At 39.5% G+C, this 26,846-nt stretch overlaps 1 protein-coding gene across 5 annotated transcripts in view; it reads right to left on the reverse strand.

Moving 5' to 3' along the window:
• PTPN13 (protein tyrosine phosphatase non-receptor type 13) overlaps window positions 1-26,846 on the reverse strand; it is a 171,392-nt gene that overhangs the window by 15,339 nt on the left and 129,207 nt on the right. For 4 of the 5 annotated variants that reach the window (XM_089526165.1, XM_089526164.1, XM_089526163.1 and 1 more), the window contains 20 exons: window positions 25,996-26,093; window positions 25,180-25,269; window positions 23,280-23,387; window positions 22,881-23,012; window positions 21,447-21,913; window positions 18,427-18,570; window positions 13,871-13,964; window positions 12,809-12,894; window positions 12,005-12,167; window positions 9,687-9,901; window positions 9,389-9,487; window positions 7,459-7,823; window positions 6,809-6,983; window positions 5,504-5,662; window positions 4,561-4,735; window positions 4,224-4,434; window positions 3,280-3,350; window positions 2,668-2,729; window positions 1,728-1,854; window positions 546-680 (listed from right to left, as the gene is read on the reverse strand). In XM_089526165.1, the coding sequence (XP_089382291.1) occupies window positions 546-680; window positions 1,728-1,854; window positions 2,668-2,729; window positions 3,280-3,350; window positions 4,224-4,434; window positions 4,561-4,735; window positions 5,504-5,662; window positions 6,809-6,983; window positions 7,459-7,823; window positions 9,389-9,487; window positions 9,687-9,901; window positions 12,005-12,167; window positions 12,809-12,894; window positions 13,871-13,964; window positions 18,427-18,570; window positions 21,447-21,913; window positions 22,881-23,012; window positions 23,280-23,387; window positions 25,180-25,269; window positions 25,996-26,093 (3,176 nt within the window). The remainder of the gene's footprint in view (window positions 1-545; window positions 681-1,727; window positions 1,855-2,667; window positions 2,730-3,279; window positions 3,351-4,223; window positions 4,435-4,560; window positions 4,736-5,503; window positions 5,663-6,808; window positions 6,984-7,458; window positions 7,824-9,388; window positions 9,488-9,686; window positions 9,902-12,004; window positions 12,168-12,808; window positions 12,895-13,870; window positions 13,965-18,426; window positions 18,571-21,446; window positions 21,914-22,880; window positions 23,013-23,279; window positions 23,388-25,179; window positions 25,270-25,995; window positions 26,094-26,846) is intronic. The other variant, XM_089526162.1, reaches the window with a different exon arrangement.

Below are 26,846 nucleotides of genomic sequence, written 5' to 3' on the forward strand. Positions count from 1 at the left end.
TGAGGATCTCTGAAATGATGGGAAATCAAGCATAGTGAGACAAATGCCCAGTTGAAAAAAGAAAGATGAGCCAGGAGGAACTCTCTGGTGCCACTACAACACTACACAAGGTCTTTTCTTCAAAGAAAAATGATGCAGTTTCACAAGACTGACACAAGTACTTTAAACTACACAGCAGAATTTATTTTCCAAGATATTTTAAAAAAACAGAGTCTGCACTTTTAGATCTATAGCTGTGCAAGTTGAAGAAATGAAAGCATTAATTTGGCACAGGTCAAAGAATCTGTGAATGTATTAATTTAAGCAATACTGGTCATACTTGTCAGCAATTTTAGAGAGACAAAGCATTCCATTAAGTTAAAGAACAAGCAAATGAAACCAGCAGTAAGAAGGCCTCTGCATTACATGTAACTATGGCCCAATAAGAAAATGTGCTTCAGCCCTCATAAAAATTAATGTTCTAAACCCACACATAAATCCTGAAATGGTCTGTACTAGTAATTTATGATGCTTCTTATTTGCATGCAGTATTTTCTTGACCTTACCTGGCGGATGATTCCCAGATGTAGCGTTACTGCGGTTTAGCAGGTTCTGGGCTTCTTCATCTACAACATCTAAAAGGTACTGGATGACTTCATTAGGATCATCCTCATCATAAGAATCCTCATCTTGTATCTCCACTTAAAATAAAAATAACAAATAAAAAAATAAAATAAGTACATTCAACAGATTCATTTACTTCCTGGTAAAAAGAAAAATACAGTATTTGTACTTTCAAGAAGTTAGGAGGTCAGAAACCTGTCACCTGGATAAACTGAAATTAATCTTAACTATGGGGTAGTGAAAACAAATTAAACTCAAAACATATTTTGTGAAGCTTTCCTCTTTCATCTAACCATAAATTAATAGTTCAGTCTTCTTAAGATTCCAATCTCTTCTTGGCAGCTGCACCAGTAGAATGTGTAAGAGCAGCCATTATGTCTTGGGGATTGGGATGGGTGTGTGGATATACAAAATGTAAGACTGCCATCTTCTGCATCTTCCCCTTTAACAATAACCTGATCCGAAGCAATTAACATACAGCATGATTATCTCCATAACATGAAGAAAAGATGAACCTGCCAACGTTTGAATAGGAAGCCTCTAAAAGAACAGCAGCAGACCAACTGGGCCAAATCTAAGTGGGCTTGAAGCTACATTTCCTGAATTTTCCTTATTTCTCTTTCTCTATGTTTCCACCCCATTCCTGTTATCTCTGGAATAAAGAAATAGATTTTATAAAGTCCTAGGGAAAGGGATTTATTCTCTGGAGCAAGTTTGGCCCTTGCTGTTGTTAAACTGCAACTCCCATTATAACTTACCACTAGCTAGGTTGGCTAGGGCTGATGGGAACAGAGTTCAGCAACATTTAGAAGGTCATGTAAGCACTATATAATCATTAAATATAACAATTATATTTTAATCATTTGGTAATTACATTGAGGCAGACAAAACAATTTAAAAAGAGAATATATGGGAAGTTGAAGGCTTTCATGGCAGGCATCCATAGTTTTTTGTGGGTTTTTTGGGCTATGTGGCCAAACATCAGGAAGAAACTCTTCTAGAACATAGCCACATAGCCCGAAAAACCCACAAAAAACTAAGAATATAAGGGAATAACAAACTGAAGAACAAGAGTAACAGCAGCAATCCTCACACTATATATTATTATAGTGCACAGTTCTTACCTGAGTTGTTACTGTACTTGGAAAAATCAGAGATGTGACTAGTAGCATTACATGAGGACAGCTCTTGAGATACGGTGACATGTGCTGGTCCTTTTGCCTGATGGTTATTGTTCATTTCACCATTAATCTAATTAAAACAAAGAAGGCTTTACATAAATAATGCATTTATTCACTTCAATTAAAGCTTGGTGAAGTTAATTTTTGTGGCTACAACTCTTAAAATCCCTCAGCCCAGTATGGCATAAAAGCATGGTACCTAGGGAATTCTGGGAGTTATAGCCCCAAAATGTTATATTCTCAAGCTCTGAATCATTTATTAAATTTATAGGTTGATTTTTTGCCAAAACATTATGCTCAGAGAAGTCTGAACTGTCCCAGAATATTACAGGAGCCACAGAGCATACAAAAGATAGTTCTCTGTAATTCTAGAGAGCTGCTGCCAGTCAGCATAAGACAACCAGTAGTCTGACAAGGTATAGGTCAATTACTCATGGCCCTAAGAAAGAAGGCTCAGGCATAATGGTACACCAAAGATAAAATCTGGCTTGCATTCACTGGGTTGTTGGGGGGTGTCTTCAAATGTTGGGCCAGGATTTGCTTCCATTTTGTTTCCTCCTCTTCTCCTAAACGGAACATGGAGTGCATCCTGTTTGTGAGCTGTTTAATCTCTGGTCTGAAAGGAGAGAGGACTCCACCAATTTATTCCAGAACTCTAAGTGCAAGGACTCTTGGAAACAGACCTCAAGTTGCCAGGTTCTACTTCTCAACCAGCTGTTGACAAGTTGAAGACCACCATAGCATGTAAACTCACAGGAGCACCATCAGCCTAAATGTGTCCTATGCCAAGTTGTTCCTCTATAAACAGATATTTTTACTGAGGCACAACTCCTTCTGCCACAGTTGTAAGTGTGGGCCCAACTTAACTGTTCTGGTTACTTACCTTGGGCACACACACATCATATCCTGTTTCTGATTTACCATATGTTTTCCCATGAAAATGCCCTGAAAAACAGCACCAGGTGGGTGGGGGAGGAAGAAAGAAGTTGTTATTTGTCAGTATAATTCTTTTTTTTTAAAAAAAATATTTCATAGGATCACAGATTTGCAATGAAAACCTCATTTATCACCTCATTCTCAAGTGTCTGAAACATTTGTATCCATTCCAGAGGTGGAAATGTTATTTTTTTTGGGGGCTACTGTATTTATTTTTATCAATTTCCCCAATCCCTCTAGCAAGATATTTAATTGCCATGCTGGCTGATGCACTCTGGGAGTTATAGTTAAAAATAACAGTAATTTTTCCAATGTGATTTAAGCTTAATCAGCAGGACATTTTTTGAGAAATCGTCTGTACCAATACAATGTTAGCATCTAAATCCAATTACTAGATCCTACTAGACTAGACCCACTAAACCAATGGGGGTTTACCATTCAGTGATTGATTGAGTGGGCTTACTCTAACTGGAGCAAGCAATGTATTAAGCCTAAATCATTACTGATCCAGTGTCTGACCATTAATGGATAATGATTAGGGTCAAAGATATATCCTTACCATTATGTTTGATTGATTTCAAGCTACAGCTATCAGGATCTTTAGTTTTTGGAAACACTGGGTGACCATCTCTGAAAAAAACAAGAAACTCTGTTCAGTGTGTGCGATGGATTCAAAATGTTGCTGTTGTGTCCCTTCAAGTCTTTTCTGACCAATAGCAAACCTAAGACAAATTTATCACTAGTTGTTTTTGGCAGAATTATTTCAGAGGGTTTGCCCTTGCCTTCCTTTGAGGCTGAGAGAGTGTGATTTGCTCAAGATCACCTGGTAGGTTTCCATAGCCAAGAGGGGATTTGAAGCCCTGCTCTCCTAATGTCCTAGTCCAACACTCAAACCACTACACAGTGCTGGCTCAGTCATCAATACTGTCAACAGATTATTAACTACAGTACAAACAGAACCCATCAAGTCTTTGTATTGGAAGCTCAAGTTGCCATGTTTGCATGAATTTCCCTCAATAGTTGCAGGAATTTTAAGATTTAGTTTAATTAGGCAATTATTTGTTCATTTATTTTATTTTAACAGCAACTATTTAACTGTCTCTCTGCTTGGTTCTTTAAGTAATGCATTAAACCGGCAACTATACTGACTTGGTTGTCTCTACCTTAGCCTTAGATTGTATCCAGCCAAGATGGAGACTGAATGCCATCTTCAACTGCATTGTGAAACAAAAAAATGCAGGAATAATACCTTTATATTTAGCAACATTTATTAGTTACGTTTATATCCCACCTTGCCACTGATGAACTCTAAGCAGTATATGCACTCCTCCTCTTTCTCACTATATGTGAGGCTGAGAGAAAGTGACTGGCTCAATATCATCTGGTAGGTTTCATAGTTCAATTGGGATTGGAACCTTTATCTTGTAAGCCTCAGCCCAATACTTTATCCATTACACAATGCTGGGTTTCTGCAAACCATTAGCACAGGTTCCTAGAAAATACCTTGTTCCTTTCAGTATCACTGTTGGAAGAGACATCTCCAGCATCCTCTTTGCTTCTTTCAAACTCATTCCTTGAGTGCTGAACCCATTAATGTAATGGATGATATCCAAGATACGGAGAGTTCCCTCCATGTCTGCTGCAGATTTGGGACTGATATCATTAATATACGCCACCTGATAAAGGCTGTCATGACCACCTGCAAGGGAGATGCCTGGAGAAAAGAAAAGAAAAGAAAAGAAAAGAGATATGTGCATGTCTTTTTCATTATTTACTTTTACAAAAAAGGCAGACTGGTTTGGCTTCCATTTAGTGGCATATGCCTAAAATTTTGGATTACCCAGTTGTTGTTCTTTATGGCAAGTTAAGCTAATGTCAGGCAGCAGATGTGGCATCATGGGTATCTTGGGTAACTCCAAAACACGTCCAAGCAGCAGCCTGACGATCTTTGGAGCAGCTCGGAGGAAACTGACTGCATCCGTGTGGCTCATGTTAGTGACATCTGTATCATTAACCTATGAAAGTAAATGGAAAAAGAGAGTGAATTAAGTATCTTAAATGTAATGCAAATTCAAACAAGCTAACAAACACTTCCAGAAAGCAAAATAATGGCTTGCCAGTAAAACTCTCCAGTAATAGTCTCCCAAACGTGATGCCCTCCAGACATGTTGGACTAGAGAGCCAACCATCTAACCTAACAGATATAGAAAATAATGGGAGCTGCAGTCCAATGCACAGAGGTTAGACATCAAGGGTTTTGAACCAGGGTACTTAAAGTTCAAAGGAAGTGTTTCCTTAGTCCCTAAAATACTAAAGCTGGTGGATGGAAAACAGAATTACATGCACTCTAGGCTAGAATACTTGCCCCATAGTCCCAAATCCTCCTAGAGACAATCAGCTCATTTTAATAAAGTTTATTTATATTTCCTACCTCTCCCAAGGATTGAGGCAGGATTACATCAATAAAATAATACAAATACAATTAATAACACACTAATACTAAATTTACCACACTCTAAAAAACAGTTCATCAATAGCCAATAATCATAGTCGAGAGTGGAACATCATCATAAGCTTTTATATTAAATTTATATCTCACAACTTTTCATAAAAATATATTCAAGGCAGCTTACAAGAAGTAAAATGGCAACAATGCATAGCACCAAACCAGTGTCAAAGCAAGAATGGAGGGGGGTGAATGGGGGGTGGTTTCTTCTGAACCCGTTTTAAGTTTCTGCAACATGAAGAAACCAAAACACTCCAAGATTTGAATTCTGCCTCACCTTGATCAGGCGATCTCCAGGTCGTAATCTCCCATCACTTTTGGCAGGGTCCTGAATGACATCATGGATGTAACAGCCAACATTGTCACTGCCTTTGGTAACTGTGAAACCAAGACTGCCCTTTTCTGATTTAGTTAGCACCACATGGAGCTCCACCTCCTGCAATAAAAATGGGATATTTCACTACAGGACCAGAAAAATGCCTTCAAACTCACCCTCTTGAATACCATCAAACTGCCTTCACCTCTTCCTTCAAAGCCATTTCTTTCTCACAGCTTCTCCTCATTTCAATTGTGAGTTTAGGTTGCCAACAAATGCTTTCTTACTCTAGCATCATTGTGGCTTTTAAGACGCCTTCCTTCAAACTTTGCTTGTGTACTGATAAACCTTTTTGCATGTTAAACTGACTAAGTTAATACAAGTCCACATACTACCATTTCAGATTGCTGCTGCTGGTTTAGAATCTAACTTCAGAATGGTCAATACAAAAAGCATTTCTGGCATGTGGTTAAGGTAACATTGCAAGAAGTGTGGATTATGCTAAATCTGTCTCTTTGATGCATTTGCATAAGTGCAGCAAACTTTCATGCAGAAGACTTCGGAGGGTATTGAAAATACAGTCCACCACTGGCATTCTGAAGAGAAGGACAGAGGTTCAATAGTACAGTACATGCCAAAGATCCTGTAGTTCCAGATAGGTCTAAGATAGGCTCCTGTCTGAAACCTGGAGAGTTGTTGTCCATTAGCGTGGATTATATAGGGACAAATAGACTGAAAGTCTCACCCAGTATAAAGCAGCTTCCTATGAATTATGCTCGCATTTTGGCAAGTCTCTGAGTGATATAAGGACCTCAGTTTCATTTTTGAAACCTGCCTTTAACTTCAAATAGAAAAGCTGAAGACGTCTCTTTAGGGCAACAGAGAATTCTAGATCTATTTTTTGGGGAATGTGCATAGCTCCACCATGGAGCAAACACTTACAAGCAGAAGGCCCTAAATTCAATTTCTAAAATAGGGCTGAGGGGCAAAAATTTTCTGAAAAATTTGAAAGCCTCTATCAGTTAGTATAACATGCTTAGATGCACTAGTGGCCAGACCCAGCATAAGGCAGCTTGTGCAGTTACTATGAATAGAAGAAATCTTCCATCTTACTTCTATATAATGTTCAAATTACCAGAGTTGTAATACAAAACCCCACACTGCACAACAACAATGTAACTTCTGTGGTGTGTTGCATTTGTGCAATCTCAGAAACACACACAAACATGCACTCTACTACAATCAAGAAAAAATGTGGAAAATTACTGGTTCATATTCATCAACATGTTTTTCAAGCTGGTTGAAAAGCGATACCAGGCCTTCCTGTGGTGCTGTAAGCTCAGAGACAGAACTGCTGTATTTCTCCTCTGTTGAACTAGGTGTGACGGTTCTACAGCTTTGGATTGGTGGCAAATCCATCAGCAAAGAAGATAGAGGATTACTAATGGACCAAAAAAGAAGAAACCTTCGGTTAGCTCCATGATGCCCAGGGTCAGATTTGAGGAATGCAACCTTTTCAGAATACAACCCCCAGAATTCCCCAGCCAGCATGGCCAGTAGTCATGCTTTACATGCTAAATGTCCTGGGAAAGAGCAACAAGATAACAAATTGAGTCTCCCTTATCCAGAATTCTGAAATCCCAAATCCAAAACTTTTTCCTGAGAGGCTGAGATGGTGATACCTTTGCTTTTTGATCGTTTTATGCACAAAATGTGTATACAGTGTAAATAAAACATAAATGAATTTTGTGTTTAGACGTGGGTCCTGACTCCAAGATATCTCATTATGTACAAGTATTCCAAAATCTGAAAAAATCCAAAATCCCAAACACTTATGGTCTCAAACAGTATAGATAAGGGAGACTCAACCTGTATATAAATGAAAAAATCCAGTAAAATGTGCCAAACAAACATGCCTGTCCTCTGTTTCTGGTTTCCTAGGTGACTCATGAGAAGAATGATATACTGTGCGAAGAGCTTCTTCTTGGTCACAGGGCATTTCATAAGGACTATGTAATTGAGCTGCTGATTTGTTTGGAGTTTGGTACAAAGCAGAGCTCCACCTGTTGCCTGCCATTTGGGTTGTGTTTGCAACAAGCTCTTCCCCTCCACTTCCACTGCTGTCGCTGTAGCTGTCTCTCCGGGAGGGAGACTTGATTCGCTTCTTGCTTTTGTCTGTGGCTTCATTTTCATCAGAGCTCTCATCATGATCTCCGTGAAATGACTGAGCATTTCCTTTGTTGAGTTCAGGGAAAATTTGTGCTGGGGAATGGATAGGGGTCTGGAAATAAAATAAATCAAAAATTATTTTTCCACTGACAGAAAATCAAACAATGCTATCATCTGTAACTCCCATCAGTATACTGGAAAATCTTAATGTACAAATATCAACACTTTTTATAACTGATTGGCAATGACAATCATTGGTTTATACGAAAGCAAAATAAATAAAAATACTGCACCGAATACCCATGTTGGTAAGCATCTTAGCCTTAACCTTTGTTGAGACAGTGAGGTTTAATGGACCTGGAGAAGGTGTGTATGTGGGGTGGGGTGGGGAGGTCAACTCAATTTTCAGCGTCCTAAATGTATTTCTCAACTATAATGAGGCTCAGTGTTTTGTAATATTTCACACTTCTGCCCTCCTGTCTTTTTCCTCATCTTCTGTCTCCTTAATTTATAGCTCATAGCCTGACAGGGTTGGAGGAATTTTCAGCCCAACTGCAGATCAAATGTGAACAGATTTTTGTATGTAATATGGTAATCTTATATACATTATATTTGTATGCAATTTGGCAATAGCATGGGGAAAGGGACAGTTAAGATCAGAGTAGAAGTGAAGGTGGAATTTACCCACGTCTTCTCAGCTGTAGACTTGAGGAAAACAAATCTTCTGAAGCATGTATTTGTGGGAACGGGGATAATTCCTCACCGCCACCTATAAGGGATTATTTTCCCCAAGCTTCAGAAATGCATTTATCCTCATGTCAGTTGACCTTTTCTAAATGTTTGCAGAAAGATTCAACCATCTAAGCAAAGAGTAATGGTGAAGACTTGTCAAAGCAAATCAATAGGCCTGCTGCAATCCTCTCAAGCCATGTATAGACCTTTGAAGGCAGCCCACCAATATATACATAGAGACAAAAGGAATCATTGGTTAGAATCTAATCCAAAGAAACCCAACAAACATATTTTGTTATTGTTGTTTAGACCAGCAAATATTTCCCAGAGATTTTAAGATTTTAAAATGTGGTGAATACACCCAATATTGTAATTTGGTACAAATAACATAGTGGTGCAGTTATTAACCCTAGGTCCTCTGCATCTGTTTAATTACTACATGGACAATGAATCATCTCTGTTCATAAAGGGCTATTTTTGTCCTTGCAGATGGTGTCACATACAACATTTGCATTTTTTATAACTTATTCTGTAGTAAGAATTAGGATTATGACAAGTGTACATTTTGTTCAAACTAAGTTATCAAAAATTGACAGCTTTTTCACACTATATCAGAAAAAGGGCTTCTATAAAAGGTTTCCCCTTTGACATGATTGTCTAGTCATGTCTGACCATCAAGGGTGCTGCTCACCTCTATTACTAAACCGAGATGGCCAGCATGACTAAATGGAATGCTGTTACCTTCCGACCAAAGTGGTACTTCTTTAGCTACTTGCACTTTTAGATGCTTTCAAACTGCTAGGTTGGCAGAAGCTGGGACTAGTGATGGGAGCTCACTCCGTCACATGGTGCTTGGATCTCAAACTGCTGATTGGCAACCTTGTGGTCGTCAGTTAGTGTCGTAACTGCTAAGCCACTGCCTCCCAACTGTGCTATAATTCTTACCAATAAAGAAGGGTCAATTTCTGGCAATATTCCAGGGAGTGGTCTGCAGAGAAGAAGGGTGACTTCAGGGGATGTTCCTCTGAGAACAGAGATGACTTCCTGTAAAAGTCAAGAGATTGAAAACAAGGCACATATCTTAGTATCATGAATTCTAAGAGTAGGATTTCATAGAATCAAACACTAGAACTGGAAGAGGCTTCATGGGCCATCAGGCCCAACCACTTGCTTAGTGCAGGATCTCCAGCTACAACCCCGCCCCCCCCCCCCCAAAAAAAAAAAAACAGAGACAGATGCTAACCTGCTGGGATAGTCCTTTTAAAGAAGAGCCATTGACTTTCAGGATGACATCCCCAACCTCGATCTGCTCACTTTCTGCAGCAGGTTGTCCTGGAAAGAGCTTTTTGACTCTGACTATGCTGGAACCTGGCTGTTCTGGAGAAACACTGTCTTCACGGCAGAAACTAAAGCCCAAGCCTGAACTGTTCTTCACTAGCTTCACTTCAAATGTGTTATCTGCAAAAGAAACATTGAGATATACATCCACACGGACCATATAAAGACATATACAAAGATGTTTGTGGTGGTAGCCAGTGGCTTCCACATCATTCAGGGTGGAATTCAGAGACATAGCCATGTTATTCTGGAATATCAATATGCAAACGGATCCTGTAGCACAGTGGTCCCTGAATTGTGCCCTTTAAGAGATTTTGGATTTCAGCTCCCAGAAGCCTCAGTCCAAAATCCGTTAAAGAGCACAGTTTGGGGACTACTGCTGTAGCACCTTTGAGACTGGGTGAAAGACACTGTAGCATAAGCTTTTGTAATCCATTTCTTCAGATGCATGGACTGAACTGGTGCCCAGGATCACTGAGGTTGGTGAATATTTAAAGGAGCTGGTCAAAATGTTGGACCTATTTGGGGCATATTCAACACACATGCATACAAACACACTCACTCACAATTTAATACCTGTGCCCTCCACATAAATTTTGAGAAAAAGACAAAGAGATACATAAGTGTATTGGTAAGCTTTTTAAATAGATGGAGACTGATGACATGGCCAGTTCCCATGTTGATAAGCTGTGAGACTAAAATGTATGGAGTGTCAAATGAAGAAACCAAACTGATGCACTGTGGCTTTCTCACAGTCCCACCACCCTCACAGGCATGTTTGGTGAGGACTTGTGAAGGACTTCTCCATGGCTGCTCCTAGGCTGTGGATCTCCTTTCCATGGGAGGTCTGGCTGGTCTCCTTCCTCCTCAATTTCCATCAGCAAATAAAGACGCTCTTATTTAGGAAGGCCCTTTGAATTTTAATTCTGGAGTTGTATATATGTATAATATGCTGTGCAGTATTTTTAAAATCTTTAATCTTTAAATGAAATTATATGGTGCATATGTTTTAAGTGTTTTTAAATGGTTTTTAAATTTTATATTTATATATTTTAAACTTCTGTACTGCTTTTAAATTGTACTATTTTAAATTTGCTGTTTGCTGCCTTGAGTCTCTATACTGGGAGAAAGGCAGGATATAAATAAATAAAATAATAATAATTAACCATGTTTTTAATAATATTGTTTTTTAATTCTCCTTTAACTTTTGTAATCAATGTTTTAGCTGTTATTGTTTTTTAAACTACTGTAAGTTGTCTTGGATCCCATTTTAAGAGAAAAGTGGAATGTAAGTGCAACAAATAAAATAAATAAATTTGGGATAACAACTGGAAAAAGATAGAACACTTTTTCGAGGCTAAAGTAAGACAGGCTGGAGATCAAAAAGCAACCCCCCTCCAAAAAAAATTGGGGGGAGGAAGCAATGTACATTTAGAACAGGAAGTCAGGTAAGTAAGTAGGACATAATTGTGAACAAATACAGAGAAAAACAAGTGATTTTGTGGACACGCTTTAACATCATACTCTTTGCAATGTCATGCTAAGCGTCAAATCAAATCATGGACATTTTAAAAACAAAAATTGACTACAGTCGGCCCTCCATACTCGTTGTCTTGAGATTCACGGTTTCGATTATGTGCAAGGTCAAGGCCGCTAATGCAGGCATTCCTTCTCCTTTTCCCTCCCCAATATCTCCTTGGAAAGTCAAGGGAGTGATGGGGAGGTGAAGGCAGGAGGTTACCCCCCCATCCCCCAAGACCCTTCCCCTCCCCGATCCTCTCCTTGAACAGCCCAAGGAAAGGATTGGGGAGGGGAAGAGTCTCAGAGGGGCCAAGGCACCTCTTGCTTTCTCCTCCCCGATCCTCTCCTTGGGATGCCCAAGGAGAGGATCAGGAGGAAAGGGGTCTCGGAGGGGCCAAAGCACTTCTTGCCTTCTCTTCCCCATCCTCTCTCTGGGCTGCCCAAAGAGAGGATGGGGAGGAGAAGGGGCAGGGAGCCAATTAAAGGGACGGGAGGGTGGGGAAAAAGGGAGCATGCACTCCTGCTCTTCTTACCCCACTCACCCTTCCCTTTAACTGGCTTCTGAGTGGGGGATATTTCAAGATTTTTCCATATTTGCAGGGGGTCTCATTCCCCTAACCCCTGCGAATATGGAGGGAGAACTGCATTTCTTCTTATTCTTTCTAAGAATCAAGCACACTCTTCATTCTCACAGATTCTCACCATCAGTGACAAAGTTGTACTCTCTGGCACTTAAAGTTGTCTTGACAGGTCTCTCAGGGGTTCCACCATGATTGAGTTGGTTTGGAGGTGTGCACTGTGGTGTAACAGGAGCTTGGACTCTGGCTGTTGGGAGCTGCCCCTTTTCTAGCACCAGATGAACCTCCTGCAGAAATTACAATTAATTCATTAGCATGAAATCACAAGGACACCACTTAGCCATGAAAGAGATGGTCAGTATATAGGACTGATTCAAAAGATGGCCATATAGAACCACCTTAGGAGGGCATTCATGTATTTGAATCCCATTCTGCCTGTTTCCAGAACCCCAAACAAGGAATCCATTTCACCAAAAACTACCCAAACAAGCATAAAAAGGAAAAACAAATGACCTAAGAGGCTTGAAAGATGTGTTCACACCTTGTCATAGACGATGGAAAGACAGATGGTGTGGGGGTGCTGTTGTCTTCAAGGATGTAAAAAGGTGTGTGTTAGCTTCTCTCGAGAGAATCACTGCACACTTCCTGAGGACAACAGCACTTCCTGAGGACAACAGCACCACCACCATAATCTACCTTTCTAAAAACCACCATTCCTGTGCTTACCCTGGCTGCAACCGCTTTTGCCTAATAAGGGAAAGCATCTCCTAAAGAGTAAAAAGGCATTGCTTCAACACAGAGAATGGAATGGTGCATGGTGGCAGTAGATGGCTCCTTTTCTTGCTCTACTGCAAGAGACTTTCTAGGACCTAAATATGTACAGTGAAATATGGCCCCAAAGAAAGGAGGAACAGCTACCATCTCCTACCTGGCCAGTATTCCTCAGGATTTCCACAGCTTCTTTATGGGTGGCTCCTTCCAAAGTAATCCCATTGACAGAAAGTACACGGTCACCTAGGTATCAATAATGAATTGTTATAGGAAGAAAGGGAAGCATGTATATAGAAGCTAGGCATAATCCACTGAAAGTGTTTTGCTGCTGGATGTCCACTGACAGCCACTGAACGTGTCTGGTGTTGGATGTCCACTGACAGCCAAAGTTTAGGGCTTGTGTAGGAGAAATGTCTAGTGGAAAAACAACATAAAAGCACACACACACACACACACACACACACACACACACACACACAGAGCTCAGTGGAGAAGATTAATTACTCATGTAGTCCAGAATCCTAGTTTCAAGAGCAGATAGGAACATGTCTCTGGGAGGTTCTCAAACAGGGGTGATGGTAATTACCCACCACGTAGGCTAGTCCAAGACATTTTGTTGCCTATGTTGAAGGTTAAGATGATGCTTCCATAATGAATGTAATCAATCCAGACAAAACTGATCAATTGAACAACCCAGAGTATACGCAAAAGAAATCAGAATTAACAATGAATCATATGAATCATATAATGATATGAATCATAACACACATGAATAAATAATCTATCACATAATTGTTTTTGAGTCAGACAATTTTCAGTGTCATTCAAAGAATTAGATTAGGTAGGTTAGGCCCGTCAAGGAAGACTAAGGTCCAAAACAAACTGCAAAAATAATCCAGTTTGAAACCATTTTAACTGGCCTGGTTCAATGCTAGGGAATCCTGGAAGCTGTAGTTCTGTGAGATGTTGGCCTTCTTTGTCAGAGCGCTCTGGTGCCACAGTAAACTACAATTCCTAGGATTCCCTAGGACTGATCCAGGACAGTTAAAGTGGTCTCAAACTGGATTATTTCTGCAGTGTGTTTTGGTTCTTTGCCTCTCTTTTCTCAAAAGCTAAACTTTTAACTGTTCATATTTTCAGTATTCTGAATATTCAAGACTCTGCAAGATTACAATATCCTGCAACACTTCAGTGTGATAAAAGAAATTATTATACATGCCTTTTTGAATCCTGCCATCAGCTTCTGCAGCTCCTTTTGGAATAATAGCCTTGACATAAAGTCCTCCATGTCTCACATTAGTGTTCACGCCACCCTACAGATTAATATATTAAACACACACTGATTTTAACATTGTGAGACCTCTAAAGCTCAGAATACCAATGCAATTCCTTAAGGAACCTAAAAAACACTCATGCAAGTTATCAGCAAGTTCAAGCAACAGCCAAAGAGAAAACTCATGGCATTACAGGACAATTCATTTCAAGCCGCATGTGAACAACTGCCAACAGAAAGATGAACTGCAAGGCAAAGGGTATGGATGCAAACATAAGCCGTTCCCAAGTTGTAGGTATGAGAAAAGAACCATCAAGAATGTAACAAAAGCATGAGAATCTGCCTGTCTGAAGGCATCATGCACTTACAGCAATTCCAAAACATGATATAAACAGAGGAAAATTAACATGCACTCAGTCTTCCTCTTGAGTTATGGAAAGCCCAGTGGAAAAAAACAAAATATTTAGTAGGTGGTTTTGGGAATATCTAGACTAACTGAAAAGTCCAAGATTTTATTCCTGTTCTTTCTGATTTTATACTGGGTTAAAATAAACCAAGATGATATAAAAAAAAATCTGACTACCGGGAGCTGACAGAAAATATTCTGGGTTAAACAAAATGCATATGGATATTCAAAATAAAACCAGAAAGAACAGGAACAAAATCTGGGACTGTCTGGTCTGTGTGTCTGTCTGAAAGTGCTTTGCTTCACCTTCCTCTTCTCTGCATAGAAAAATGGAAAGCTTTAGCCAAGGAACACAAAGACATCAGGGAGTGCAATCCCCCCCAGTACTATTAAGGTTCTCATACCCTTTCTCCCCCATATTAAAAAGGTTTTCAACTCCTTGCCTTCAACTACAGTATTCAAGACAAAATTTTAATAGATAAAGCTTTTCCTGTATGATCTCTGTGATTAAAACAACCCAGTTATTGAATTTCTTCTTACAAAATATTGGAAACAACACCACCAAGGGAAACTGGGCAACTTAAAGCAACCTGTGATCCCTGGACAGTGATTTTGGGCCAAGGCTAATAATAATCAAGAATAGGAGCTTTGCAAATTTTCTAAGCAGAAACATAATACAGGTTGAATTTCCCTCATCCAAAATTCTGAAATTGAAAATACTACAAAATCTAAAATTGCCCACATAGGTGGCTGAGATAGTGACACCTTTGCTTTGGTTCAATGTACAAAAACTTTGTCTCATGCACAAAATTATTGAAAATTACCTTCAGGCTATGTGTATAAAATATACACAAGACATAAATTAATTTCATATTTAGACTAGGGTCCCATCTCTATGGTATCTCATTATGTATATGCAAATATTCCACAATCCAAAAAAAATCTGAACCGTAAAACACTTCTGGTTCTACTCACTTTGGATAAGGGAGACTCATTCTGTATTTATTTTAAGAATTTACTCCCCCTACCTTTTTTTTTAGGTTAGTCTAAAAGCTTAATCTTTACATAGTTACCTGGAAGAAAACTACCTGGTGTATTCAGTAAGCTCACTTGCAGATAGCTTTGTATAGCAACCTTCCTGCAACCTAGTTCCCTGTAGATGTGTTGAACTTCAGTTCCTATCATCCCTGTCATTATGACTGGCAAAGGTGGGAGCTAGTTTGGGGAGGATTTCTCTACATGACTGAAAAAGTAAGATGTTTCGGCACTGTTTCAGCAGAATACCTATTGCTTTAAGGTTCAGAATGGAAACAGCAATCCATGTGAGCACAATGGAGCACTATTATGAAGTGTGTGGCAAGGAAGTAGGGCCTTTGTTCTCTATGACATACTTTTCACTGCAAACCATTTCAACTTAAGATGGATGTTACTCTTGGTAACTTGGGCAAATGCCTCAGGGCATATCCTGGGCTTCTCTTTCTTGAATAAACCTGCTTTGCCTAACTCTTTGCATTTATTACTCCACTCTACAGATCCAAAGGGCTTTCCAACATTCTGGGGTACAATCCGTAAATCTAATCTTTGGGTTGTGAACCAAAGATTGCTGTAAAAAAGCAGTAACAGGCAAAAACAGCAACAAAGGACAAGGCATCATATATCAATTTCTGAAGTTTGTCTTTAAAGTGACACTGTCAAGTAGCTACACAGCATAGAGATATGAATGATGTTATACAGCTTGGTTATATTTTTCTTAAACTGGAAATACATACAAAAATAGATTTAAGATTGCCAGACTTGCAATTCAGTAATGCTACATGTAAGTTTCAGCATCCTGAGAAAACAAAAGCTGGTATAGCTATAGGTTTTTCTACTCCATTCCCCCTCTAGTAACTTTAATGTCTTCTGCCCCAGCTTGCTACAAGAAATGGGACTAAAAGAAGGGGTGAATCAAGGGCTGGGTGAAGAATGGAAACAGAAAACACAGCTGTGCCTTCTTCTATTTTCTTGGCACTTTCAAAGCAACAGAGGCAACATCCAGGTTACAACCCAGCAATCTTGAATTAAATTATGATAAGCAGAATTATTTGGTAGCATTCCACTTTGTGAGCAGCAGAGGGAGCTCAGAGAATGTATGACAAAACTATATTGACTGTTCTAGAGACATTGTCAAGATGTCAGTATAAACCAACAACAAAACCATTGATGATCCTGATAGATAATTCATTGATTCAGCAGTTTCCCTGCAGGGACAAGCAGAGTCTCAACCATAATCAAGCTATATTACATATATGGGCATGAGTTTCTTCCCCCACTTCCCATTCATTTTCAGTATAGTATTAGTGTGGTACATAAGTTGTGATCCTGTATATAAAATACATGCGTATTAAGATATGATGGACTTATGACTACTTGCGAGAAATATTGTTCTTTCAAGGAAGGAAGTACATAAATGTGAATGTTATAAATAACTATATAGACATTTCCAAGTACATTTGGCAGATCAGTATTGTATTGTTAATTTTGCATTCCTTAATTGTATGATCTTATACTGCACTTTTTGGATTGCTTTGCTATTTAGCTCTGTTGTTTGGAATCATTTTTAAATTTACACACAAACTGGAGATAACTTCCTGCATCTGACTAAGTGGACTCTGTTCTATAATAATCACATAATACAGTTTTTAGTCTTTGAGTGCTTCAGGATTCATTTGTTTTCCCTCCCTGAATAAATTAGGATTCCCAGATGCCATGGTACTGACATGGATCATAACTCTTCCTTAAGGCCTCTCCTGTTTGCTCTTACCACTTTAATAGATATGTAGCTTGATTTTTATTGTCCCATATTGTATTGTATTATTTGTCATGTATCATTACACCTTTTCCCACTCTGATCAGGCACCATGATGTTGTTTGGTAAACAATTAGTAGTTTATTTCTACAGTTTTGCTATTGGCTTTCATCTTATTTATCATTCTATGAAAGTTATTTTATTTTTTGCAGATAAAAAGTTGCTTCAATATAAAAAAGACAGTGTTTTTAGTTTCTATTTTTTTTGAGGAGGGGGGAGAAACCCTTACAAGTATTTAAAGACATGTATAAGATGGACAGATGTCACATGTTTTATGTATTTTCTTTTCTGGGATATTCTTTACACAATGTCCTATTTGAAGCTGGCAGTCTGTGAACTTCTGTCAGCTTAATGTATTTATAACTAAGGTGTGGGAAACCAAAGGTGAAGGGAGGCAGATGTGTTCTAGAACCATAGCCAAACATTAATAGTTGTCCAGTGGCATCAAAGAGTTCATCTGTCACAGACCTGGGAGAAAACTCTGTTTTAGAAAACAGCTTATACCGTTCTTTTAAATATAAGGATGGGAGATGGGTCACACCTACACAGTTCAGTTTCCTTTGGTGCTGCCAAAGGCTTCACCTCCCAGGCCAGGGATCCTATTATCCAGCCACAGGAATCAGTTGTTTTGGGTTGTCTGGGTAGAATTTGTTGTTTGGGGACCAATACTTCACTTGCTGGGAAGGAATGTTGGAAACCAGCAGCTAAAGGACTGGAATGCTTTCATCTGCTATAGACAATCTGCTGCATGATCTACAGCTCATCTTACAGCAGTGATGCGTGCCAGTTTTCAGTATAAAATGAATCCTTGGGGATGGCTTGAATTGCAGTCAGCTAAGCAGTGGCATAAAGGAGATGGGCACAGAGCATATGTATGTATGTATATGATTTGTGTTGGGGCATTATCTGACAACTGTTGCATAGCCTAGAAAAACCACTGTGTAAGGAGATGCTGGATGCCTCCTCACGCAATGTCAGGAAAAGTAATTCCAGTTACCAAGAAGAATCCAACTTATGTCTAATAGACTGTGTGGAACATTCTTGATATGTGGTCCAGCCCTACATGCCACACACTGACAAACATGTAACTAGAAGCATGTTTGATGCCTCAAGGGCTATTGAGAGAGGTTAAAGATTAACAGCAGACAACTACTTGACAGTATCTCTTTAAAGTCCACTGCTTTCCTGTAAACCAAACATATTTAACAGGTTGCTTGATGTGGAGAAAAAGAGAAAACATCTAAAAACCTTGTCAAACAGTACCGTGACACTTATTCCCAGGCCGTTCTCATTTTTGACCAGTTCCGCTTCAAAGATATCTCCAGGTTTAAGAGGTGGTGTAGAAAACTTTTTAGAATTCATTGAGTTGGCCAAATTCATGAAGGAAGACTCCTTTATAAAAACAAATATATATTTGGGGTGGGGGGCAAGATAAAAAGGATAGCCTGTTAGAGTAATAATTTAGAGTAAATTTACAGCGCTTTATAAATAAAGGTTAATAATAATAATAATAATAATAATAATAATAATGATGATGATGATGATGATGATGATGATGATGTGGGGAGCCAGATGATTAAACCACAAAAGGCAGATGATATGTACATCACAATTTACATTTTAGATGCATTAATGTATAAAAAAGGAAGCACAGTTGGGTCCTTGACATCAATGAATTCAACCATCCACACCACACCCACAGCTTGAAATATTAAAAACAAACAAACAACCCCCAAAAGCAAACTTTGATTTGGACATTTTATATAAGAGGCAACATTTTACTACATCATTGTATATAATAGGATTTTAGAATCCATGGATTTAGTATCCATGGGGAGTCCTGGAACCAAACCGCAGAGGATACCAAGGACCCACGATTCTAAGGTCCAGCAGATTTATTACTGTAAAATAATTTAATTAAGCATTCTCCCACATAGTATCCTCTAGATAATATTGGATGATAATCCAATAATCTCCAGATGTTTTGGATGATAAACTCTCATAATCTCCAGCAAGCATGGCCAATGATGGAAGTAGTACTCCAGCACATCTGGAAGGCATCAGGTGGGGAAAGGCTAATCTAATATTTTAATAGGATTTAAATAAAGATGGTAGAGTGGGCCCTCTCCTAACCCGGGGGATCTGTTCTGGACCCCTCCGCGTAAGGGAAAATCCGAGTATGCTCACGCCCCATAGGAAACAATGGGGGGGGTGCACGTGGCGGTGGCGCGCACAACATTGTTTATATTGTTGTGCAGTTTCCGCGCAGGCAGGAAGCTGCATATAGTGCACCCGCATATGGCATGGGCACATTGTATTTAATATGATGAGTCAATTAATTTGCATTAGGGGATATCTAGAATAAAGGAATCAGTAGGTGAATAGAAGTATATGCCAGAAAAATTGACAAAGCTGAGTCTCAGGCAAGAACAGCTAACCTAGAAGGGTACCACATATGCCAATAGATGATCAACTGATGACAGAAGCTTTAAATAGCCCAGTCAAAAGAAACTGTTACTTCGATTTGATCAAAAATTACTGCCTTCTCCTAAGAGAAATGATTAAGGCAGGAGGGGAATGTGAACACAATCCAATCGAACTGAAACACTTTCATAATTCCATTTCTTTAAAGCAGTGGTTCTCAACGTTTGGTCCTCTTGATGCTTTGGACTCCACCTCCCTTAAGTCCCTATCAGCATGGTCAACAGCTGGGGAGGATGGTTGTGAAGTCCCAAATAGCTGGAGGATCAAAAGTTGGGAACTACTGCTCTAAATGAATGTTCTATTGTGGTCACACTTAACTCTTCTGTTGAAAACAACATGGTTTCAAAATAATTCACACTGTCTGGATATCAGATCTATTTTTTTTTAAACAGACAGTAATCTAGATGCTTTGTGGATGAGAAAGTCTTGGCCTGAAATGCAAACAAATCTACCTGGAAATAAACCCCATTCATTTCCATTGAATTTACTCCTGCATTGGAATGTGAAGGATTATACTGTTGAAGTTTTGTAACAGGTATTGGTGGAAGAAACTCCACTGACTACAAACAGCTGTGCAGAGTATAAGCCTTACTTCATACCTCTTCTGGCTTGTCAGCTTCCTTCAAATCTGGGCAAAGTTACATTTTTGGTTCCCAAAGGTCTTTAGCCAGCATAGTGGGCTTGGAGCTCTGGGAACTATAGTCCAAACAAGCAATTTAGGTAATCTCTGATGACAACTATAGAGCAAAGGGCCTTCAAACAGGAGTTGAGTTACATATTAACATTCCTATTTACATCTAATATATAAGTAAAAACTGGAGTATCATGTTGGTGCTATAGTTCACATAAAATCATTTCTCCCCTTGTGCTTGCTCTTTCAGCGTGAAAGAAATAACATATTTAAGGAATCTTAAGCAAGATAAAGGGACCTGAGGAGGGGGTATTGAGTGCTTGGGGTAATCAGTGGAGTCCCCAGAACTCCCACTCCAGGCCAGGTGGCCCATGGATAAACACAATTCTTGCTTCTGTTCCAGGTGAAAACAGAGCTTCTGTAAATACAGTGTAAATACAGTGGCAATTTAAAAATATCCCCATAGAAAAACAGCAGGTCCAAGAATTGAAAAAAGACAAGAAAAAAGTGGTGTAAATGGCTAGATTAAAAAAAAAAGGAGAAGACTTCGGTACTTTTGTAATAGTTGTGTTATACAAGCTATAATGATGAATTTCCCTCTTCTACACAAATATTAAAGGTGCATGTGTTCTGTCCTATTAGCCAGTGTATAGTCAGGTCATGAGCCGAATATATCTTGGTATCTCCCACGAGAGTTGCTGCTACCAAGAATGGTACCCAATTCTATAAATGTTTAAACCAGCCATTCTACTGTGCAAAAGCAATGCTCCCATTAAAATAACTCATATTCACACCCAAGAAAACTCTTTACAAGCACAGGTGTTTTAAGCATATTTTTTCCAGGTAGTAGTGGTAGTGGTGGCAGAGAAATCAAAATGCCTAGAAGCAAGCAAGTTTACAATACTTCTTAGAAGTATAACTAGACTCTTGGTTTTGGTGATCACCTAACACTGATACATTTGCAAAGAATTTCACTTCCAAGAAACCTGTACCTCAAATGTACACAGTGCACAAGCAGTTAAACCACTGAAGTGCTGCTGTGACACACAATTCTTATTCATTACTCTTCACCTGCCCAAACAAGTATGTTATATTTCATAAATGACATGTCTTTTGTGGTGGAAAGGAAAAATGCTATAGAAATGGACTGTGCCTTTTTTGAAGCTGTTGCTGTTTGCTCCTGGCTGTTGGAGTAAGTGGCTTCATCCATGTCCGAATCCCCTCGGTCAGAATACTCAGTGGTTTCCACCATTCCAGACTTTTTGGGCTTTGTTAGATTGTCCTCCAGAGAGAATCCATTCTTCTCCTTGCATTTGGAAAGGGCAAGCTGGGCATCACTGTAATGCTGAAATTCCTGCTGAGCTCTGTCACTGATATGATTGCCAAGTAATCCACCATTGGTTTGGCTCTGTGACAGGCTGGCACTCTCAGTCCTGGAATCTTGGGAGCTGAGACTTCCATCTCGCTTGCCTGAGCAAAGGCCAGAGAAGTTCCCTGATGCAGGCTTCTGGTGGCTTTGTGGCCTGTTGTGCTCCTCTGAAGATGACTCTGCCTCGTTGTCTGGTATTAGCGAAGTCCTCTTTAAGTATCCCTTTGTACCACTGAGGAAACTGGATGACACTAAGAATAAATAAAAGGAAGCAATAATGAACATGACTTGGAGGGGTGGTACAGACTGGCACTTTGTGCTGACCTGACCATGAACTAGGGCTGTGGTAGGACAGAGCGTTCACACACTCCCAAACCCTATTGCGGGCCCCGGGCACCATCTTGGCATGCGCCCGTCCATAGGAGGCGCGCCATGATGATGCATGTGCATCATGGCACCCCTTCCAGGAAGCTGCTTATAGCAGTTTCTTTTTGCTCCTGAGAGGGAGCGGATCATTGTTGTGGTGTGAGGTTGCTGCAGCAACAATGCGGGGCAAACAGAGGCGGCATTTAGCTGCTCATCTCTCAAGCCCCTTAATTCATCTTGCCTTAATAATGCCAGGATATGCACTAGCTTTACACCTCTGTGCTCTGCTCTTGTGCTGTCTCTTCACTCCTCTCATTCTGGCATGCTGTAATGCAGTACTGTACTTCCTAGGCTCATTAACTATAGTTTCCTATAGATTTCAACATGTCAGGTGCCTAATTCATAGTTTGATGTTAGCTTAAGATCCTGATTTGCATAGTTGTATGCCTTGCCCTTTTCACAGCAGTCCCTCCAAAATTCCACAAGAGAGTTAAGGAACCCTTCTGAATGCTTAAGGATGGGGTGATACTCACAAAATTTATATTCCATGAGTGGAACTCTACTTAACCAAAAGATGCTTCCATCTGATTTTGGGGGATCCCTCAACCCTCTAAAAGCAGTTACATCTGGATCCAACCCACAATCAAGTGTTCATCTAAGAAGGATGATCAACGTCTGGTTCTCCCGATGTGGTTGTACTGCAGTAACCACAGCTGGCCCTAGCAAGCATAGTCAATGGGGAGGGGTGATGGGAGGTGCAATCCAGCTAATCTGGGAAGCCTCTGATTGCTGTTCCCTGAAAAAAACAAAATAATATTTTAAAAACAATAACGATTATTCTTGATGAAATACCTTTGGTAGGTCCCTCCTTAGGCTGTGAGATGACCAGAGTCACATCTTCTGGAGCATGCTCAATAATTTCTAATGCCATGCAATGGCTGACCCCTTCCAAGCTTACATTGTTCACTGATATCAGGCGGTCTCCTGCACAGATAGAATGATTCAGAGATAAACAATGCAGTATGCAGATTTCACGGATTCACAGATCGGACTGAGCACAGTCTGTAAAGAGTTGATAATCCACAGGCTCCATTCACATAACCACCAATGGCAACTTTTATTGGTACCAAAATTATAGATGCTGTATCTTTTTTCTATTACGTTGATTTTTTTAAATAAAAACAGCACTGAAGAGTTAATGTTGACACAGAATTAAATGTCTTTCTCCTATTTCTCTCACTGCATATTTACCTGGTTTTAATGACCCCTCCAAATCTGCAGGTCCTCCAGGAGTTATAGAATGAATAAAAATTCCAAGATCCAGTTTTCCAGTCTTCTCTCCACCAATTATTTGAAACCCTATAAAAAGGCAGCTTTTTAATAACCCTTATAAGTTTTTAATAACTACATGAGATGTTTTTCAAAGATCTATTGCTCACAGCTTGCTAGGAGTTTCCCTTTGCAAAGCAAACCTAGCAAGGACAGGTGCTTGGATTATATCAGAAATATCAACTCCATACTTGGGCTTGGAGATAGCATACTGTTGGGGCCCCTGACATTCCCAGCTTGATAACAAGTGTGGGATCAATGTACTCTCTCCACAAGTAAGGCTGAACTGGAGCCTTTCAAGCATCATGTGAATTTACTTTTAGACATATCCACAGGAACTTTTTTGAGCTTCTGTTGGCCATGATAAATAAATAAATAAAAATTATGATAATAATAATAATAATAATATTTATTTATATACCGCTATTCCTGTGTAGATCATAGCGGTTTCCAACAAAAAAATACAACAAACAACAATTATAAACAACATATATCCCCAACTATGTGCAACCAACCACCCATACCAATTAAAAACTATACAACATCTAAAACCAATTATCATACAAAACATTAAAACCATAACAAATAGCTGGATTGAACAGTATACATCATCAAGGGGAGATAACAGATAGCATTAAGACACATGGGGAAAGGCCTGGCGGAATAGGAAGGTCTTCAAATTCCTCTTGAATACAACTAGGGAGGTGACAACGCGGAACTCGTCGGGCAGGGAGTTCCAAAGCTGTGGGGCTGAGATGGAAAATGCCCTCCAAGATGAAGTATATCTTGCTTTAGGAACTCTTAATAAATGTTTTCCGCCCGATCTGAGAGTGCAAGGCGGACTGTATGGGGAGAGGCGGTCCTCCAAGTACCCTGGGCCCAAGCCATTTAGGGCTTTATAGGTAATAACCAACACCTTGTATTGCACCCGGAAACGAATAGGCAGCCAATGTATCTATCACGAGTACTTCCGTTTTCTCTGGATTCAGGCTGAGTCTGTTTTCCCTCATCCAGCCCATTACTGACTCCAGACAGGCATTTAGAGGAGAGATGCCTTCCCTAGTCACTGCATCAGTCGGAGACATGATGGAGCCAGCATGGACCCTCTGATGGCAGTAAATTTTTAAATATTTCACATTGGTGGGGAGGAAGTAGTCATTGTGTTATGAATCCTGGAAGAACTATGGTTACTCAAGACCTATATGTTTTCTCCAACCTGGATCCATCTACAACCCCAATTCTACCATCTGAAAAGGTATCAAACTACTGAAGCATTAGGTGGTTTGGCCAGGATCCAATTTGGAGAAGGAACTACAGGGACCTTTTGCCTTGAATTTTATTGAATGAGAAAGGAGAAAAGATGACTATGAAACAGGAAGCTGTTATACACAGAATCAGAACCCTGGCCCCTCTAGATACAGTCAAAACACTGACTGACAGCAGCTTTCCAGGGTTCCGGGTAGGACATTTTTCCAGCCTTAACCTGGAGATACAAGGGATTGAACTGGGAACCTTTCACACAAATCAGGGAGCTAGAGCCTTTTGCCAAGGTAAGTTTGATGTGAAGGTCACAAAGCTAGTCTGTTTGAGTATCTGAGAGCTCTCAAATCACAGTAACAATTCCAGGGGGGACAAACCATGTTCCCAGATGTACTCTTCCACCTAAGATTTTGTATGCTGGATTTTTGTTTATTTCTGTATTTATACACAACCTTGTGTAAACACACACATAAAAAGTACTTTTGGTGATGACAGTTCAAAAAAAAAAAAAAAAAGACTAGCTTTTTCAAGTTCTGGAACGTTCACAGCAATATCAACATACCTAAGCCATACTTTTCATCTTTTTTCAAGCTTACTAAATTGATTTCTCTTTCTGGCAACAACACTGTATTCTGACTTGTTTGTAGAGCATCTGTGGACCAAATAAACACACAAACACAATTAAAATCAATACTGACAAACACTGAGGTGTATTAACTTTTGGGAACATGATATAACATGATTCAAATCTTTTAAATCAAGGTTTTGTTTAAACTCAATATATAATTAAAACTGACTATTTTTTTGCAATTCAAGGTGCATTAATAATGACCCTCAACATTTTGGGAGAAGAAGAAAAGGGACTGAATGTTCTTTTCCTTCCTATATGAAATATTAGGATGTGAGATGCAGTGAACAGTGCAGAAATTTATGAAATTACACCCAACACAAAACATATTGCTACTGAATGACTCAAGTCCTTGTAACATATCTGCATACCTATCTTGACAGTTGCCCCCAAGGCTGCTTTTGTAATACTCAACCCTTGAGGTTCCCTAAGCTGTCCTTTTTCTGGTCAAAAGGGAGGAGGGGATAAATAGCCTCTTCTGACCTCTCCAGGTTGCAAGGCCCCTAAGATAGTTTTAATATTACAAAATACAATTTTCCTTCAAAGCCAGAAGTGCACTTCTGGCCACTTTTGATTTTGCACTCCATTTAGGGGCATTTTTGCCATCAGTGCAGCCTTGACATTGTCCGCACAGTCTTGAGACAATCCCAAGAGCAGAAAATTGGCTCCTAGACTCATTGTAATTACCCGCCCTTGCTTTAAATACTTCTAAATTCATAGTAGAAAAGTGCTGAATCAAACAGTGCTGACCTACAACATAGGCTTGGCCAGTATCTTCAGCAGATGAAGAGTCTGATTCATTTTTCCTCCTTTCTAGGCTGGCACTTAAATCTGCATGACAGTATGAACTAAAAAGTGGTTGAAGAAGCAGTGAAGGAGAAGAAGAGAGAAAATGAGGAAGCAGAAGGAAAATGAAATTAAATGATATAAATCAACATGACACAAAACACTAACTGCTGTAAAGATGCACATTTGCATTAAAGAATACATTGGTAAAAATCTGGGACATACAAAGAAATTTACATGTGTGGAAGCACAGCACAAGGAAATATATATGAAAACAGCAGCTTACAAAGAGATTGTACAAATGATGAAATGAAAATGAATTCTTTAATTTTGTAGACTACTTTGTTATACAGAGTAGCCCAGTGGCAGCAGAGTTATAGATTATGGCTACAGAATTGTTCAAAATCTCACTTTATGGTTAAAAATACAGTATCAGAATGGGTTTTGCTTGCTTTTAGAGTAACTATACTAGCCACTTTAGTCTAGTGAGCCCAGATACTGATTATGGAGCATTAAGACTTACTCTAAATATGGAAGAGGGCTCAGTTTAAAGCAGAGACCTTGCCCTTTAGCCTCCATGACTATGGAAGGACAGGTTGCTCACCTGTAACGGTATTTCTTCGAGTGGTCATCTGGGGAAAGAGCGGGAAAGCAGGGGCTTTATAAGGGATGGGTGGAGTTACCGCCAAAAAGTTTCTATATGTTGCAAAGAGTACTTTGCCTAGTGATTCCAGAAGTTTCCGAAGGCACTGCGCAGGCGCAGTACAACCCATTTGTATGATTCGCAGAGACCACGAAGAAGAAATTTCTTTTCC

This window comes from Sceloporus occidentalis, unplaced genomic scaffold (assembly GCF_023333645.1).
Source record: "Sceloporus occidentalis isolate IW3139 unplaced genomic scaffold, rSceOcc1.0.p SCAF_5, whole genome shotgun sequence".
Classification (NCBI taxonomy): Eukaryota; Metazoa; Chordata; class Lepidosauria; order Squamata; family Phrynosomatidae; genus Sceloporus; species Sceloporus occidentalis.